General features: G+C 45.8%; 1 protein-coding gene across 4 annotated transcripts in view; it reads right to left on the bottom strand.

The window, feature by feature from the left end:
* Window positions 1–14,606, bottom strand: part of INTS10 (integrator complex subunit 10) — a 32,956-nt gene extending 18,350 nt beyond the window's left edge. Inside the window, exons 1-9 of one of the 4 annotated variants that reach the window (XM_055566959.1) lie at window positions 14,169–14,606; window positions 13,360–13,427; window positions 10,686–10,789; window positions 9,796–9,935; window positions 7,804–7,885; window positions 7,196–7,336; window positions 6,439–6,610; window positions 5,809–5,978; window positions 4,916–5,049 (exon numbers count right to left, since the gene is read on the bottom strand). In XM_055566959.1, coding sequence (XP_055422934.1) covers window positions 4,916–5,049; window positions 5,809–5,978; window positions 6,439–6,610; window positions 7,196–7,336; window positions 7,804–7,885; window positions 9,796–9,935; window positions 10,686–10,789; window positions 13,360–13,427; window positions 14,169–14,297 — 1,140 coding nt within the window. In that variant the 5' untranslated portion in view covers window positions 14,298–14,606. The remainder of the gene's footprint in view (window positions 1–4,915; window positions 5,050–5,808; window positions 5,979–6,438; window positions 6,611–7,195; window positions 7,337–7,803; window positions 7,886–9,795; window positions 9,936–10,685; window positions 10,790–13,359; window positions 13,428–14,168) is intronic. The other 3 variants (XM_055566960.1, XM_055566961.1, XM_055566962.1) reach the window with 3 other exon arrangements.
* Between the last annotated feature and the right edge of the window lie 1,159 nt (window positions 14,607–15,765).

Raw genomic sequence — 15,765 nt, 5'->3', positions numbered from 1 at the left:
ACTTTGTGCTGAAAACAAGCAAAGGCAAAACAGCTCCACTTAATTTTCCTGAAAACTTCTTGACTCTCTTATTCCACCAAAGTCATTTTTATTAATTCAATGACCCAAATTAAATTCTCCCTGTAGATTTTTACCCCGCTAAGATCATTCAAAAATATGTACAAATAAACATGTCTATGAAACAAAAATGGACTTATGGTTGTTGGGGGGAGAGGATGGGGGGGGAGGACTGGAGTGTGGGACTGACAGGTGCGTGTCACATACAGGAGACAGATCAACAACAAGGTCTGGCTGTGCAGCACGGGGAACTCTATTTAATTTCCTGTGATAAACCATACTGGAAAAGAATCTGAAAAAAATATGTGTAACTGAATCAACGTGCTGTACAGAAGAAATGAATCCAACATTGTAAATCAACTATGCTTCAATAAAAAAAGTACATATATTTCAGCTAAATATATCCAATCCTCATTTAAAAAAGAGAACAAAGCTCAGTCAGGCTCACTAAATAGAAAAAAAGAGGACCCAAATAAATAAGAAATGAAGGAGGAGAAATATCAACCAGTACAGCAGAAAGACAAAAAAACCCTAAGAACATACCATGAAGACATCTTGTTGGCATGAATACACACCAACAAATTGTACAACCTAGCAGAAATGGGCGCGTGTCCAGAAACATACAGCCTGTCAAAACTGAATCAAGAAGAAACGCAATTTGAACAGACTGATCACTAGAAGTGAAATAGAATCTGTAATAAAAAAAAAAAACTCCCTGCAGACAGAAGTCCAGGACCATAAGACTTCACTCTGGAATTCTACCAAACGTACAAAAAAGAACTTACACTGATCCTTCTCAAACTCCTCCAAAACACCGAAGAGGAGGGAACACTCCCAAAGTCATTCTAGGAAGCCACCATCACCCTGATACCAAACCAGACAAAGACACTCCAAAAAAAGACAATTGCAAGTCAGTGTCTTTGATGAATACACATGCAAGATCCTCAACAAAATACTAGCAAACCGAATGCAACAACACATATTAAGGATCATGCACCATGACCAAGCTGGATGCATCCCAGGGTCACAGGATGATTCAACATATGCAAATCAATCAGCATAATATACACATTAACAAAAGAAAAGACAAAAGCCACATGATCATCTCAACAGATGCAGAAAAAGCATGTGATAAAACTCAACGTCCATTCTTGATGAAAACTCTCACCAAAGTGGGTATGGAGGGAACGTATCTCAAATGTAATAAAAGTCATGTACAACAAACCCGCAGCCAACATAATACTCAATGGTAAAAAACTGAGAGCTTTCCCACTTAAATTTGGAACAAGACAATTTGCAACATTCTCACCACACCTATTCAACACTGGAAATCCTAACTATAAAAATCAGACAAGAAAGAGAAATAAAAGGCAACCAAATTGGAATGGAAGAGGTAGAACCGTCATTGTATGCAGATGACATGATACTCTATACAGAAAACCCTAAGGACTGCACACAAAAACTATTAATTCACAAATTCAGTGAGGTAGCAGGATACAAGATAAATAGACAGAAATCTGTTGCATTTCTTTACACTAACAATGGAATATCAGAAAGGGAAGTTAAAAAAAGAATCTCATTTAAAATCATATCAAAAACAAATGAACAAAAACCCCAACAATGTAGGAATAAACCTAACAAAGGAGGTGAAATAGCTGTACGTTGGGAGCTCTGATAAAGGAAAACTGAAGATGATTCAAAGAAATGGAAAGATATCCCATGTTCTTGGAATGGAAGAATTACTACTGTTAAAATTGCCACACTACCCAAAGCTATCTACAGATTTAATGTGATCTCTATCAAATTACCTATGATATTTTTCACAGAGCTAAAACAAATAATCTTAAAATTTATATGGAACCACCAAAGACCCAGAATTGCTAAAGCAATTTTGAGGAAAAAGAATAAAGCTGAAGGCATAGCCTCCCAGGCTGCAGACAATATTACAAAGCTGTAGCACAAAACAGCCTGGTACCGTCACAGAAGCAGACACGCAGCTCAGTGAATGTGAGCAGAGAGCCCAGAAATAAACCCACACGCCTCCAGCCAGTTACCTTCAACAAAGGCGGGAAGAATATACAGGGGGAAGAGACAATCTCCTCAGCAAGTGGTGTTGGGAAAGCTCGACAGGCATGTGTAAATCAATGAAGTTACAACTCTCCCTTGAACCATACACAAAAATAAAGTCTAAACAGCCTAAAGACATATATTAACACATGACGCCATAAAACTCCTATAAGAGAATATAACCAAAACATTCTCGGACATTAATCACAGTTAATACTTTCTTAGATCAGTCACCCAGGGCAAAAGAAAAAAAAGCAAAAATAAACAAATGGCACTGAATCAAACTTATAAACTTCTGCGCAGCAAAGGAAACCATAAACAGAACAAACAGACCACCAATGGCCGGGGAGAAAGTATCTGTATCCAGTGGGACTGATAAGGGATTAACCTCCAAAATATACAGATAGCTCATATAATTCATATCAGAGAAACAGACAACCCAATCAAAAAACGGGCAGAAGACCTAAAAAGATATTTTTCCAAAGAAGACATACAGATGGCCCACAGGCACATGAAAAGATGCTCAACAATGCCAATTATTAGAGAAATGCAAACCAAAACGACAATGAGGTATCACCTCACATCAGGCAGAATGGCCATCATCAAAAAGTCTACAACAATAAATGCTGGAGAGGGTGTGGAGAGAAGGGTACCCTGCTGCACTGCTGGGGGGAATGCAAACCGGTGCACCCACTATGGCGATCAGTATGGAGGTTCCTTCAAGAGACTAAAAACAGAACTGCCGTATGATCCAGCAATCCCCCTCCTGGGCATGTATCTGGAGCAACCTCCATCTGAAAAGATGCATGCACCCCAACGCTCACTGCAACACTATTCACAACAGCCAAGACATGGAAGCAACCTAAGTGTCCGTCCACAGGTGAGCAGATAAAGAAAAAGACGCGGTACACACGCACACTAGAGCATTACTCAGCCACAAACAAGAATGAAATAATGCCGCAGCAACGTGGATGGACCTACAGATCATCACACCACGTGAAGTCAAGTCAGAGAAAGACATATACTGGAAGACATCACTGGTACATGGAGTCTAAAAAATGACACAAGTTATTTACAAGACAGACTCACAGATACAGAAAACTTATGGTTACCAAGGGGAAAGTGGGGGAGATGAATCAGGAGTATGGGGTTCACACATGCATACGACTATATATAGAACAGATAACCAACAAGGACCCACTATATTGCACAGGAAACTATATTCAGTACCTTATAAAAACTGGGATGGAAAAGAACCTAAAGCGGTACCACTGGACTAACGTAACATTGTAAATCAACTGTAGTTAAAAAGAACAGTTCTACTCCTTAAGCGAATCTCAGAAAAAAAGGCACTCCCCTCCCACTCCCCACCTTTCTCCGCATTCCTTGACATCCAGGGACCCTCCCTGTCTCACACTCTTTAGCTTCATCTCCTTATCCCTCTCAGTGATGACACGCTCCTCAATCTCTTTCAAAACCAAAACCTATCTCTCAGGCATCCTGGCTCTCCAGTGTCGTCCCCCATTCACAGGTGGGCAATCCAGTGAGACACAGAGACACGAGCACTGCGTTCATTGCTCTGGCAGCTTATGGAATACACTCCTGCCCCGAAATGAGATCAGGAGTTTACGGAAGGGACCTCAGATGCAGGGGGTCGGTATGGAGTTCCAGACGGTCTGTAGAATTTATAGGAACACAAAAGCACATTCTGAGAGGAGACTCTGAGGCCAGAGTCCTGACCACGGGGAAAGCACACGAGCGTGTGCAGGCGGGAGGACCCTCCCCCGCCCCCACCTCCAGTCGCCTGGCCGGTCACGTGAGCAGGCACTCGGGCTTCGGGCAGAACGTCCATCCCCCTCCACGGGTGGCCGCCCCCAGGGACCAGCATCATAAGACATCAATCAGTAAAGGGACGTCCATCTGGACTGTGATGAGAAAGCGCCCAAGTTTTAGATGCTGGGTTACTAAAAACAAACACTATGAGTAAAACAGACATGTGAGCTGAGCTCACGGGCCTCCAGGGCCCTTAACGTATGAACATATAATCTGTGTGTCCCCTGCGCAACGGGGCAGACAGAGCTGGCTGGACCCGCATCAGGTGGGGCGCACTGGGGGCCAGAGCTCGCAGGCAGAGCCTGCTGGTTCGCACACGACAGGTGAGGGTCAGGATGCTCAACAGCTGTCCCATGCCTGGACCCACCCCGGGGAGGGCACAGCGGAGCCCCCTGGCACCAAAGGCCCTCGGGGGCGCAGGCACTGTCAGACAGATGCCCACGACACAGGGTGGGCGAGACAGATGCTGCCGATGGCCCCAAAGACCTTGTGCTCCAGTGAAGGGACACGGACAGCAAGGCAACCAACCAGGAAAGATTTAAGAACAGACCTCACTAAGGGCCACACAGAATTAAAATACAGGAAGAGAGAGAGAAAACGGAGGGCCATTCGGAGGCAGCCTCAGGGGGGAGAACATCCGGGCCGAGCGCTGAGTGGCGGGACCCAGAGGGGTGGCCGTGAGCTGGGCGGAGGCCAGGAAGGGGCCGCAGGTGGCCGGAGGGTCCGCAGCATGGGGGCCTGCTCGTGCCTGCTCTGAAGCCAAAGGACAGGGTTGGGATTTTATTCTGAGAGTGGCAGGAAGCCGTCAGTGACCGAAGAGACGTCTGGTTCACGTTACAAAAAGAGAAGAGGCTGTGGGCGCTGGAGTGGGAGCAGGGAGCAGGCAGTGACCAAGGTGACCTGTTTCTAGCAAACCGTAAACATGTCATCCGCTAATAATTATATGTGAAAGAATTACCATGGGTTTTTCTCTTCCCTCGGCTAGTTTCCTCTTCTTATGTATGTGTTTACTGCGATCCATCTCGACATCACCGTACACGTTCGATACGTCCTCCAGGAGAACCAGCGGGACTTGGCTCGGGGCATTGGGACCTGCGGATGGAGCGGAAAGATCGACACTTAAAATGTGGGAGGAAAAGAGTACTTAATACCAGAGGAAACCTACTCAAGTACCGGGTGAAAATATGATCACTATCGTCTCAATTAGCTAAACAAATAAGCAAACATATACAGAAATAAAAACTGTGCAGATATACATCCGACTGTTAATAAATGTCTCTTGGTGGGCAAAGCAAGTTCCTTCTTTGTGTTTGTTCTTACGTTATTTACCAAATTTTTTACAATGATCACAAAGCACAGAACTACCAACAACAGAAAAACTACAAAGATACACATACATTATTTAAATATATGATAATCTAACATATAAGATAATCTAAATGTATGAAATACTATAGGCAATATGCAAAAATGAGAGTTATGTTAGACTGGAAGCATCGTGGGTATTTCACCCTATGATATTTCTATTTTTCACATTCTCTAGACTTGATATGCATACATATTATTTTTTAAAAATCTTTGTCTGTTGAGAATTTACTGTGAAACCTAAGTCAACACTCTGCTACATCTGCTGCTTTTTAAAAAGAGGCATTCAATATCTGTATTTAGTTTCGAATACCATGCATCCTCTGATACAGAAGTTTTTAGTGAAAACACACATAAAAACCAACAACTCATAAAAGCACTGGCAGTTACTTGGACCCAAGAACAATGTTAAGGTGAACAGTTTCATCGTCTTCACCACCCTCAATGAGGCCAGTAGTCCGGGACACTCTAAAATTCTAAACCAACCTTGGAAGAGAGACGGCTGTATGCTGTTGACGTACTGGAACGCGTTCTTAAAGAAGACCAGCATCGTGGAATAAACCACTTGGTTTTTGTATTTTGCATGAGCTTCATTATCAAAGTTGTTCATGTATCTGCAGAGATCCTTCATTCTATGCAAAATGTCACCATAGCTTCTGAAAGATGAAGGACAACAAAAATTATTTAATTACTCTGAGCTTGTCAGCAAAACGTCTACGAGGGAAAAGCGCGCCTAGAACCGTTACAACTACCCGATGTGGCTCTGGGCAGGAAGAATTACTCTCCACTGTCTGCAGATGGAGGCAAATTCCCCTTCTGAATCAGAGCAGCATCAGGACAAGAGCTCCTGACACAAATGTGCCAAGTAGGTTCTCTTTCCTCTAAGCACCGAGGAGAGCTCAGACTCAACAGCACCTTAAGAGACCATGCTTCCCCTGGGAATCTTTTAATGAAGTGAAAAACTACACTCCTGCATAAATACTGAGAGTTACACAACTGCCCCAGGCAGAGGTGTACCCACATACTATATGCTTCTAGAAAAAAGTATTTTGCTTTTTTAGAGATTATGCTATCAAATGATTTGTCGTGTGGTCTTGAAAATGAACATGTTTTTACCGTCTTCCTTTATCCATCTGCCAGTCACACCTCATTCCAACAACGTTCAAAATCTTAAACAATCTCTCCCAAGGGTCCACAATCTGGGACGATTTTTCCGTCAGCCCTTCTATTATGTACTTCTGAGAGCTACGTTTGCTCGGTGACATTAAATCAGATGTTTCCTGAGCACCTGAGATGTGAAAAAAAAAAAAAAAAAGTAGTTTACGATTAATTAACGTGACTACTTACTTAAAAAAAAAAAAAAGCTTTTATTATTTATTTTGGCCATGCCCTGCAGCATGTGGGATCTCAGTTCCCCGACCAGGGATCGAGCCTGCACATCTGCACTGGAAGTGCCGTCTTAACCACTGGACCGCCACGGATGCCCCACTACTTACTATTTATGTGGCTGGTACTTAATAGAGGAAAAAAAGGTCTGACTTCCCATGCAAGAGGCAAGAACACAGAACCTCAACAGGCTTGTGTCCACCCCTGGCAGAGCAGGAAGGGACCTGTGAGCTGTGGTCCACGTACGAAGCTAACCTTACAAGTTCAGCAGCTTCACTGTTTCAATCGAGGGGTAAAACTGGTTCCAGAAAAGTCTTATCTCTTAAGTGTAGTGTTTTTTTTCTAGGAACCCTCTTTTAGCAAGACTATCAAACTGGTACATATCCAGAGGAGAATAATCAAAACACTGAGGGAGTTCTGAGCTGGAAATTTTACAAAATGAAAAAGGACAAAAAAATAAAATAAACTGCAAGCTATTCCCACTTACCTTGATGCTGATTCTCTATTTGAGTCGATCTAGTGACGTAATTTATGTAAAATTCAGCTGCTTTGTTCAAGTACTTATAGAGCAAATTGGCGGGCAGCCGAACGTCGTGGTTGTTAATTATTAGCGGAAGGACATCACACACTGTTGAGAAGGAAAACCGAGGAAAAACTGATTAAGCTGTTTGGCTGCTCTTGGGTTCTGGCAAAAACCAAGTTTAGTTTTTAGTTCACTTGGCCAAGAGTAAATAGGAAGAAAAGAACTCCCTTATGGCACAGTTATTTGAAAACTGCAATGTAGAGGGACGCTAGTGGATGGAGTCAGCAAGGAGACGAAGACGCTACATCACGAGTGACAGGTGTTTACTATTATTTATTATTATTCACACCCCAATACATGGTTACATGTATTCTTTCAGAGGTATTAACTATTACATAACAAAAATTTAGAAGTTGTTTAAAATGCTTTCTGAACCAAAAAAATTAACAAGGATTTAAATCCCATAATACGAAGAATTCCTTTGCTATCTACAAATGACCTTATTTCTGAAATGACACCCCCAGCACATTCTACTGAGCATAGGAATTAATACAAGATGCAATTTTTCTTACCGAATAATTTTCTAAAGCAGTTGACAGGAGATTCTTGTTCCTCAATAGTCTCAGCCTCTAAGAGTGCCTCCCCAAGGCCAACCTGTTTCAAAACACACCTCATCATTTAAACGTGTTAAGTTTCAGATGTCCGAATTACATGAAGAAACAGTGCATCTGATTTACTGATTTACTACATAGTTTGTATATTCAAACTTCCCTGAGAAACAAGAATTCTCACTTTAAAGACTAGAAAACAAAAGAATCCGTCAGCAACCTTGCCCGGAAGGGAATCCCACGTTCATCTGTCATCTTATTCTCCTCTGAACCAGTAAAATTAAAACACCAATCAAATGTCTAAAAAACTTCATGGAAGCACTGGAGCTAGACAGAATGATAACAGAGATGAAGAGATTTTTCTAAGAAATTCGGAAACTGACTTTATTCCCTACACCAAGATGTATCATGTAGACAAAACTTCGCACGTGCAAGAGTTCCCAAGAGTAGCCAGTCGCATAGCCTGGACTAGGTAGGAGAGAGCGGTTTGGGTCTGCAGGCCACGGTCCCATTCTGACACCCTAGCCCAGTGGAGAGCTGGCTTGCACAAACCCACCAAGACCTCCGCACTGTCTTCCCTGCAACCTGATGACATGGGGTGACAAGGAGGGGTTACCCTGTGAATGATTACACGAGGCCCGAAGTTAAAGTCAGGGAAGACTCTAGGTTGAACATTGCCCCTTCCCCCACAAAATTTATGTCCACTCAGAACGTCAGGATGTGATCTCGCATGTTTATCTTATAAAAAAGGTCTTTATAGAGGTAATCAGTTAAGATGAAGTCATTCGGGATCAGGGTGGGTCGTAATCCAATGACTGGTGTTTTTATAAGGTCATGCACAGATACAGGGACAACATGCAAAGACGGCCAGGTGACAACAGGGGCAGGAACCGGATGATGAAGCCAAGAGTCAAGGAATGAAAAGGATCGCTGGTGCCCCGGGAGCCAGGAAGAGGTGGGCACGAGTCCTCCCCGAGCCTTCACGGGGAGCACGGCCCCGGCCATGCCTTGCTTTGGGGCTGTGAGAGAATACATTTCTGTTGTTTTAAGGCACCCAGGTTCTGGTACTTTGTTACAGCAGCCCCTTGAAACACACAGAGATACAGAGAAGGTTAACCGGGGCAGCAGCCAGGAAAGTGGAGCCAGAAAGAATAAGCCAAAGGGTTTGAATTAAGAGTTAATCATCTGAAGCCCAGCTCTCCATTACAGGCGATGGGAAGTGACAAACACAGCTGCAAAGCACGCTGCTGTCCACCTCCCGGAGCGACCGCACGCTGACTAGTGTCTGCCAACAACACTCAGTCACGGCTGGACGCACGAGGAAAGGGCAGAGCAGCGAAAAAGTGACCACACGGCAAAAGCACGTGAAGAATGTGCCCGTTCGTACTACCAACTACGGTGCTCCTTTAAATTCAAACACAGAGCTGAAAACTATGAAATAGATTATTTTTGAAAACTCTACTATACTTTACAAATTGAAAATAATCAGCACTTTGGCCACCTGATGTTAAAGTGGACTCCTTGGAAAAGACCCTGATGCTGGGAAAGACTGAAGGCAGGAGGAGGAGGGGATGACAGAGGATGAGACGGTTGGATGGCATCACCGACTCAATGGACATGAGTTTGAGCAAGCTCCGGGAGATAATGGAGGAGGGAAGCCTGGGCTGCAGTCCACGGGGTTCCAAGAGTCGCACACGACTGAGCGACTGAACAACAGCAACAACAACAAAAGCACTGTCATAGCTTGGTGCTTATTTCCTTACACTGCTAAGACAATTTCTGGAATTTCAGAGTCTGGTAACAGTGACATCCTTCTAGCTTTACCAACAAGGATTCCTTTGATTTGAGTTCAATCTTTTCTGGCACTCCTCAGAATGAGAATAACCTACTTTAGAATAACATACACATTCTAGCTTTTAAACATACTTGCGCCTCCACTGATAAACTTTATCTTACCCCATGTTGCACCACGGTTTCAGGGAAGCGTCTCAGAAGTAGAAGCAGCATTTCTGAACGTTCCAAAGTGTTGAAGCATTGTTCTGTAACCTTCAGTAACATTTCACACTGGATTCGCCCAGGAAGAGTTTCAAATAAACCTGTATACGATACATTTCACTTTGTGAAGTCTTTCAGAAAGAAAATGCAGAAGCGAAAGAGGACAGAAGGCGTCATCATGCACAGAATGGGATATACTGAGTGAAGAACCGCTTCTTAGTCTATAAGTGAAGTATACTTGGGATTCACTAAGTAAAAGAACTGCTACTGCGGATTTCACCCACAACCTGGAAGGCTTCCAGGTCAGGGTATTGGGCATAAGATGTTTGTGGAATGACCGCGAAATATCTGGAGGCCTCACTGGATCTAGAAGAGAAGAATGACGTCTGGGAAGGGTCACAGCAGTGCTTGCTGCCGGCTGAGATAAAAAGAATGCACATAAGCTGAAATGGTGTGAACCATCTACTTCCTTTTTCGTCCAGAATCTGAAATACTGGATTGGCTATGGCACCCAACACAGAATGAAGGTTAATGAGAAAGGTCATAAATTACTAAAAGATTCTCTTCTGTTCTGTGGAGGTCTGCATAATCTACAGATGCTTTCTGATTACTGCAGAACCTGTGAAAATATATTCAGTTCCCCAGGCTAATATCCACATCCTTTAAGAAAATTTAAAGGGTTCTAAGCAAATGCTCAAGGGACCAAGTGACATCTGTACAGGCCAAGAACAAAACACATACATGGGTACCAATACCACAGATGTGGCTTTTTTCGTATGAAATTACTACAAACAATTTGACATTCTGGAAGTAGTAATTTATACACTATTATGTTATCACTTTGTTCTTACTTCTTAAGAATTGGGTTTGTTTATCCTGTGAATCGTTTCTTAATGCTGAGGTAATAATGCTGATCTCTCTCCACACCACCGGCTGATCTGGGAAATTCACAAACCTATTTTTAAAAATGAATGCATTAAATTAAAATGTCAGATTCTATACAGCATCCAAAAAAGAAAGTAAAAACAGTAGCATCACAGAAAAACACATTTTTCTTTATCCCAAGTGAATACATAGATAAACCAAACCAAAATAAAGATATAAAAATAAAAACTAAGAAAAATGAGGGCCCTTACAATAGACTTAAGCTTTTATAACAAGTGAAAAGACAAATGACCATAATATGTAAAGCACTCCTAAAAGGCAAACAAGGGGAAAAAAAAAACCTCCCCAAAGAAAAAATCAGTTCAGTTCAGTTCAGCTGCTCAGTCGTGTCTGACCCTTTGCGATCCCATGAATCGCAGCACACCAGGCCTCCCTGTCCATCACCAACTCCCGGATTTCACCCAAACTCATGTGCATCCAGCCGGTGATGCCATCCAGCCATCTCATCCTCTGTCATCCCCTTCTCCTTCTGCCCCCAATCCCTCCCAGCATCAGGGTCTTTTCCAATGAGTCAACTCTTCACATGAGGTGGCCAAAGTATTGGAGTTTCAGCATCAGCATCTGTCCTTCCAATGAACACCAGGACTGGTCTCCTTTAGGATGGACTGGCTGGATTGCCTTGCAGTCCAAGGGACTCTCAAGAGTCTTCTCCAACACCACAGTTCAAAAGCATCAATTCTTCGGCGTTCAGCTTTCTTCACAGTCCAACTCGCACATCCACACATGGCCACTGGAAAAACCATAGCTTTGACTAGACAGACCTTTGTTGGCAAAGTAATGTCTCTGCTTTTCAATATGCTATCTAGGTTGGTCATAACTTTCCTTCCAAGGAGTAAGCGTCTTTTAATTTCATGGCTGCAATCACCATCTGCAGTGATTTTGGAGCCCAAAAAAATAAAGTCTGACACTGTTTCCACTGTTTCCCCATCTATTTCCCATGAAGTAATGGGACCAGATGACATGATCTTAGTTTTCTGAATGTTCAAGCTGATTTTAGGAAAGGCAGAGGAACCAGAGATCAAATTGCCAACATCCGCTGGATCATGGAAAAAGCAAGAGAGTTCCAGAAAAACATCTATTTCTGCTTTATTGACTATGCCAAAGCCTTTGACTGTGTGGATCACAATAAACTGTGGAAAATTCTGAAAGAGATGGGAATACCAGACCACCTGATCTGCCTCTTGAGAAACCTATATGCAGGTCAGGAAGCAACAGTTAGAACTGGACATGGAACAACAGACTGGTTCCAAATAGGAAAAGGAGTATGTCAAGGCTGTATATTGTCACCCTGCTTATTTAACTTCTATGCAGAGTCCATCATGAGAAACGCTGGGCTGAAAGAAGCACAAGCTGGAATCAAGATTGCTGGGAGAAATATCAATAAGCTCAAATATGCAGATGACACCACCCTTACGGCAGAAAGTGAAGAGGAACTAAAAAGCCTCTTGATGAAAGTAAAAGAGGAGAGTGAAAAAGTTGTCTTAAAGCTCAATATTCAGAAAGAAAAAATGGGCAGAGGCAAATCATAGAAAAAATACAAATAGCCAAATATCATTTGAAAAGATACTCAGTCTTACTAGTAATACACTGAACACACGTTTTTTAAAAATAGCACGATGCTGTTTTCTCCTGTGTATGAGTGCTTGGTCACTTCAGTCGTGTCCAACTCTCTTGCGACCCTATAGACTGTAGCCTGCCAGGCGCCCCGTCCATTGGATTCTCCAGGCAAGAATACTGGAGTGAGTTGCCATGCCCTCCTCCAGAGGATCTTCCTAACCCAGGAATCGAGCCCACATCTCCGGCATTGTGGGCGGATTCTTTACTGCTGAGCCACTGGGGAAGCCCTTTCTCCTGTGGCACTGGCGAAAATTAACAGCTGATGGCAAGACTGATAATATCCAAGTGCTGGCAACGCTATGGGAACGCAACACTTTTACACACTGGCCATGGAGATGTAAACAGGAATGGCACTTTTTGGAAAGCAGTCTGATAGTACATCAAAATTTAAAATCCACGCACCCTTTGATTATGCAAACCTATGTTGAAGAATCTAAAGCAAAACACCAAAACCTGAGTACAAAATTACTTTCTGACACTCTTGAATATAATCTTAACCAACTGGAAGCTCCCTAAATGTCCCCCAATAAAAGAGGGGTGAAATGCTCTGCAGACGTGAAAAAGAACTAAACAGATCTTTACTGTTGACCTGGAAAAGGGTCCATCAGGTGGGTGAGCAGTAGCGCTCACTGCTACCACCGCTCCCCTAGAACCTACTGACGTGCGCTGTGTGTACTCTGGTTGAGGCCAGGAGGGACTTCCACTCATTATTCTCTATGCTTCAGTACTGTCTAAACTTCTGAGAAGAGTGTGTATTATTTCCAAAATAAATGACTGAATAGAAGAGTTTTAATAAGAACAAGGCCTAGTTAGACTTCTCTGCAGTTAACGGAAGGCCTAGACCCATGAAAAAGTACGCTTTAGGTACCGGACCCGCAGAACTTCAGACCTCCCCGCAACTCCCTTTTCGACAGACAGAAATCAACTCCCCACCCCAAGAGGTCGGGGCAGCTCCCCACTCACATGTCGTAGAGCAGCCTGCCGGCGGTGGCCGTCCGCTCCGCATTCCGCTCGATGGTGTACATCTCATACTGCAACACAGCCGGGGCGGGGTCAGGCCCTCTGCCCCCCTCCCGGCCTGCTCCTCCACCGTCCCCACCCCTGGAGGGCCTAGGATCTGGCACCACCTGCTGACACTGACCATCAGAGGCCCCCACCCCCACATTCCGCCCTGTCCCTGGAGGTCCTAAGGTTGAGCATCACCTGGCGACACAGACCCTCAGAGCCCGCCCCGCCCCGTCCCGCCCCGCCCCTGGAGGTCCCAGGGTCGGGCACCACCCGCTCAATGAAGCCTCAGGGCTCGGTCGCTCACAGCCCGGGCCCAGGTTAGTGCAGGCACGGGCTCCGAGGTCGCCGGCGCCCAATAGGCCGCCGCCTTCATCATCGGGTTCCCGGGAACGGCGTGTAGGTTTCCGTGGCTCATGCTACTCCGATACCTTTAGGCACAGCGGCGGTGACTGCAGACCCGCGGCATTCCCCCCTTTACACAGCCATCGCCCAGGTGGGCTCCTGTGGCCAGCACCCCGCGCCCCAGCTCGCCCGCGAAGGCACCCAGGACCTCCCCCCACCCCACAATCCCGCCTCCGCCCCCGCGGGCGGCCCTTCCCCCGCGGCACCCGGCGCGGGCCCGGCCGCAGGGCGGCTGACGCTCCCGTGGCCCCAGCCCAGCCGGCCGGACCCGGAGTCCCCAGGCTGGCTTCTCGGGGAGGGTGGGAAGCTGGGGGGCGCAAGTCAGTGGGAGCCGCGCCCCCCGCGCGCCCGCCGGGCCTCACCTGGATGTTGAAGTCCGCCGGGTAGAGGCTGCGCGCCGTGATGAGCCAAGCCTTGGCGGCCCACAGGTCCTGCGGCACCAGCTCGCGGGCTCGCTGCACCAGAAACTCGCAGTCGCCCTGGGCGGACATGACGCGGCCCGAGCCCGCCGGACCTCGGGGCGGGGGACGCCGCGGGCCTGGCCGCCGCCGGGACCGCTACTACGCCGGCGCGGGACGCGCCGAGCGCTTCCGGGTTTGCGGGCGGCCTCCGCGCCTGCGCCTGGCGGGGCCTCGGGCGGGCAGCTCCCCGGGAGCGTCCCGATCTCCGAGGCCGCGGAGCAGCGGGCGCCTGTTCGCGGGCTCGGGGCGCGACCCCCGTGCCCCCGAGGAGCCTGCGCGCGCGCCGCCCGGGCAGCCAGAAGACGCCGGAAAGGCGGGGGTGGGCCCAGGGCGGTGCCAGGAGCCCCTCTGCCGGGGGTCACCGGCGGAGTGGACGCTCCGAAAGGTCTGCGCGGGTTCTGGTCCCGCGGTCCTGCGGGCGATCGGGCTGCTGTTAGGATCTTCCGCTCGGCCACGTGTCACTGCCGCTGCGCCTTTATTCTCTCGTTTCTCCCGCGAGCGTTTCTTGAGCTATTGCAGCGTGAACGCTTTGCCAGTGCTTGGCTGCGGGCTGGGAGCTACTGAGTCGTTTATACCTGTTGGCGCCCCGGGTTTACAGTGTTAGGGACCTATGACCTGCAGAAAGTAGCTGTTTTAATTATCCTTTCCAGTCGGGATCGATGTCATTTTCGCCAGATGAAAGCTAAACAGTCTCCCCTGCTCTCGGGAAGGGAAGCCGCACTTAGGAACCGGAGGAAGCAGTATTTATTTGCCGAACAGGAAGAATGTGCCAAAATTTGGGTTGTGAACCTTCCTTTGGTTTTCAATCCATGGTCTATATACAAAAGTTTAAGCAAGTTCTAGTACCACTGATATTTTGGGTTTAAAACCAAGGTTAGGGATTCAAAGCTGATCTGTTTGAAAAAAAAAATTACTATACACTTCATACATGGAAAAGTTATAGATATGTTAAATAAATATGAATATATACATCACTATTGTGGACAGAGGATGTCGCCTGCCATTCTGATAAACAATGCATGTTGTCTGCCAGCACCCCCAGCCCCACTTACATTAGTGCCCCAGGAGGGGCATTTAGGATGGAGAAAAAAAGCAAACTGGCCCAACTACAGATGTGTATCTAAAGAGTAATTTCAATGAGCCCAGAGTCTTGGGTCTAACAATGTGTTTTGTTTTTTTGTTTTGTTTTCAGCAAAAATTCCTATATATCCTGACTCCTCCCTTAGCTCTTTGGAGCAGTTCTGCAGAGCTAGAGGCTGTCTCCTGGGCTGTGGTCCCCAATAAGGTCCCTGAATAAAACGTAGCTAGCAACTTCGGGTTGTGTATTTTTCTCAGGCAATGCTATGGTTATGTGTGAAGCCTAATATAGGTACTTCCTAATTAGAATACTTGAAAAACAATTGTAGAGTTAGTGGTGAATTACCAAGCTAGTTTTAGAGGAAAGCACCAAGGGGAGCAGGCCTTGCAACACCATGTAAAGTGCCAACCTTACCGAATC

Source organism: Bubalus kerabau, chromosome 2 (assembly GCF_029407905.1).
Source record: "Bubalus kerabau isolate K-KA32 ecotype Philippines breed swamp buffalo chromosome 2, PCC_UOA_SB_1v2, whole genome shotgun sequence".
Lineage (NCBI taxonomy): Eukaryota > Metazoa > Chordata > Mammalia > Artiodactyla > Bovidae > Bubalus > Bubalus kerabau.
Note: the sequence above shows the minus strand (reverse complement) of the source record. Positions and strands in the feature narration are given on the sequence as shown.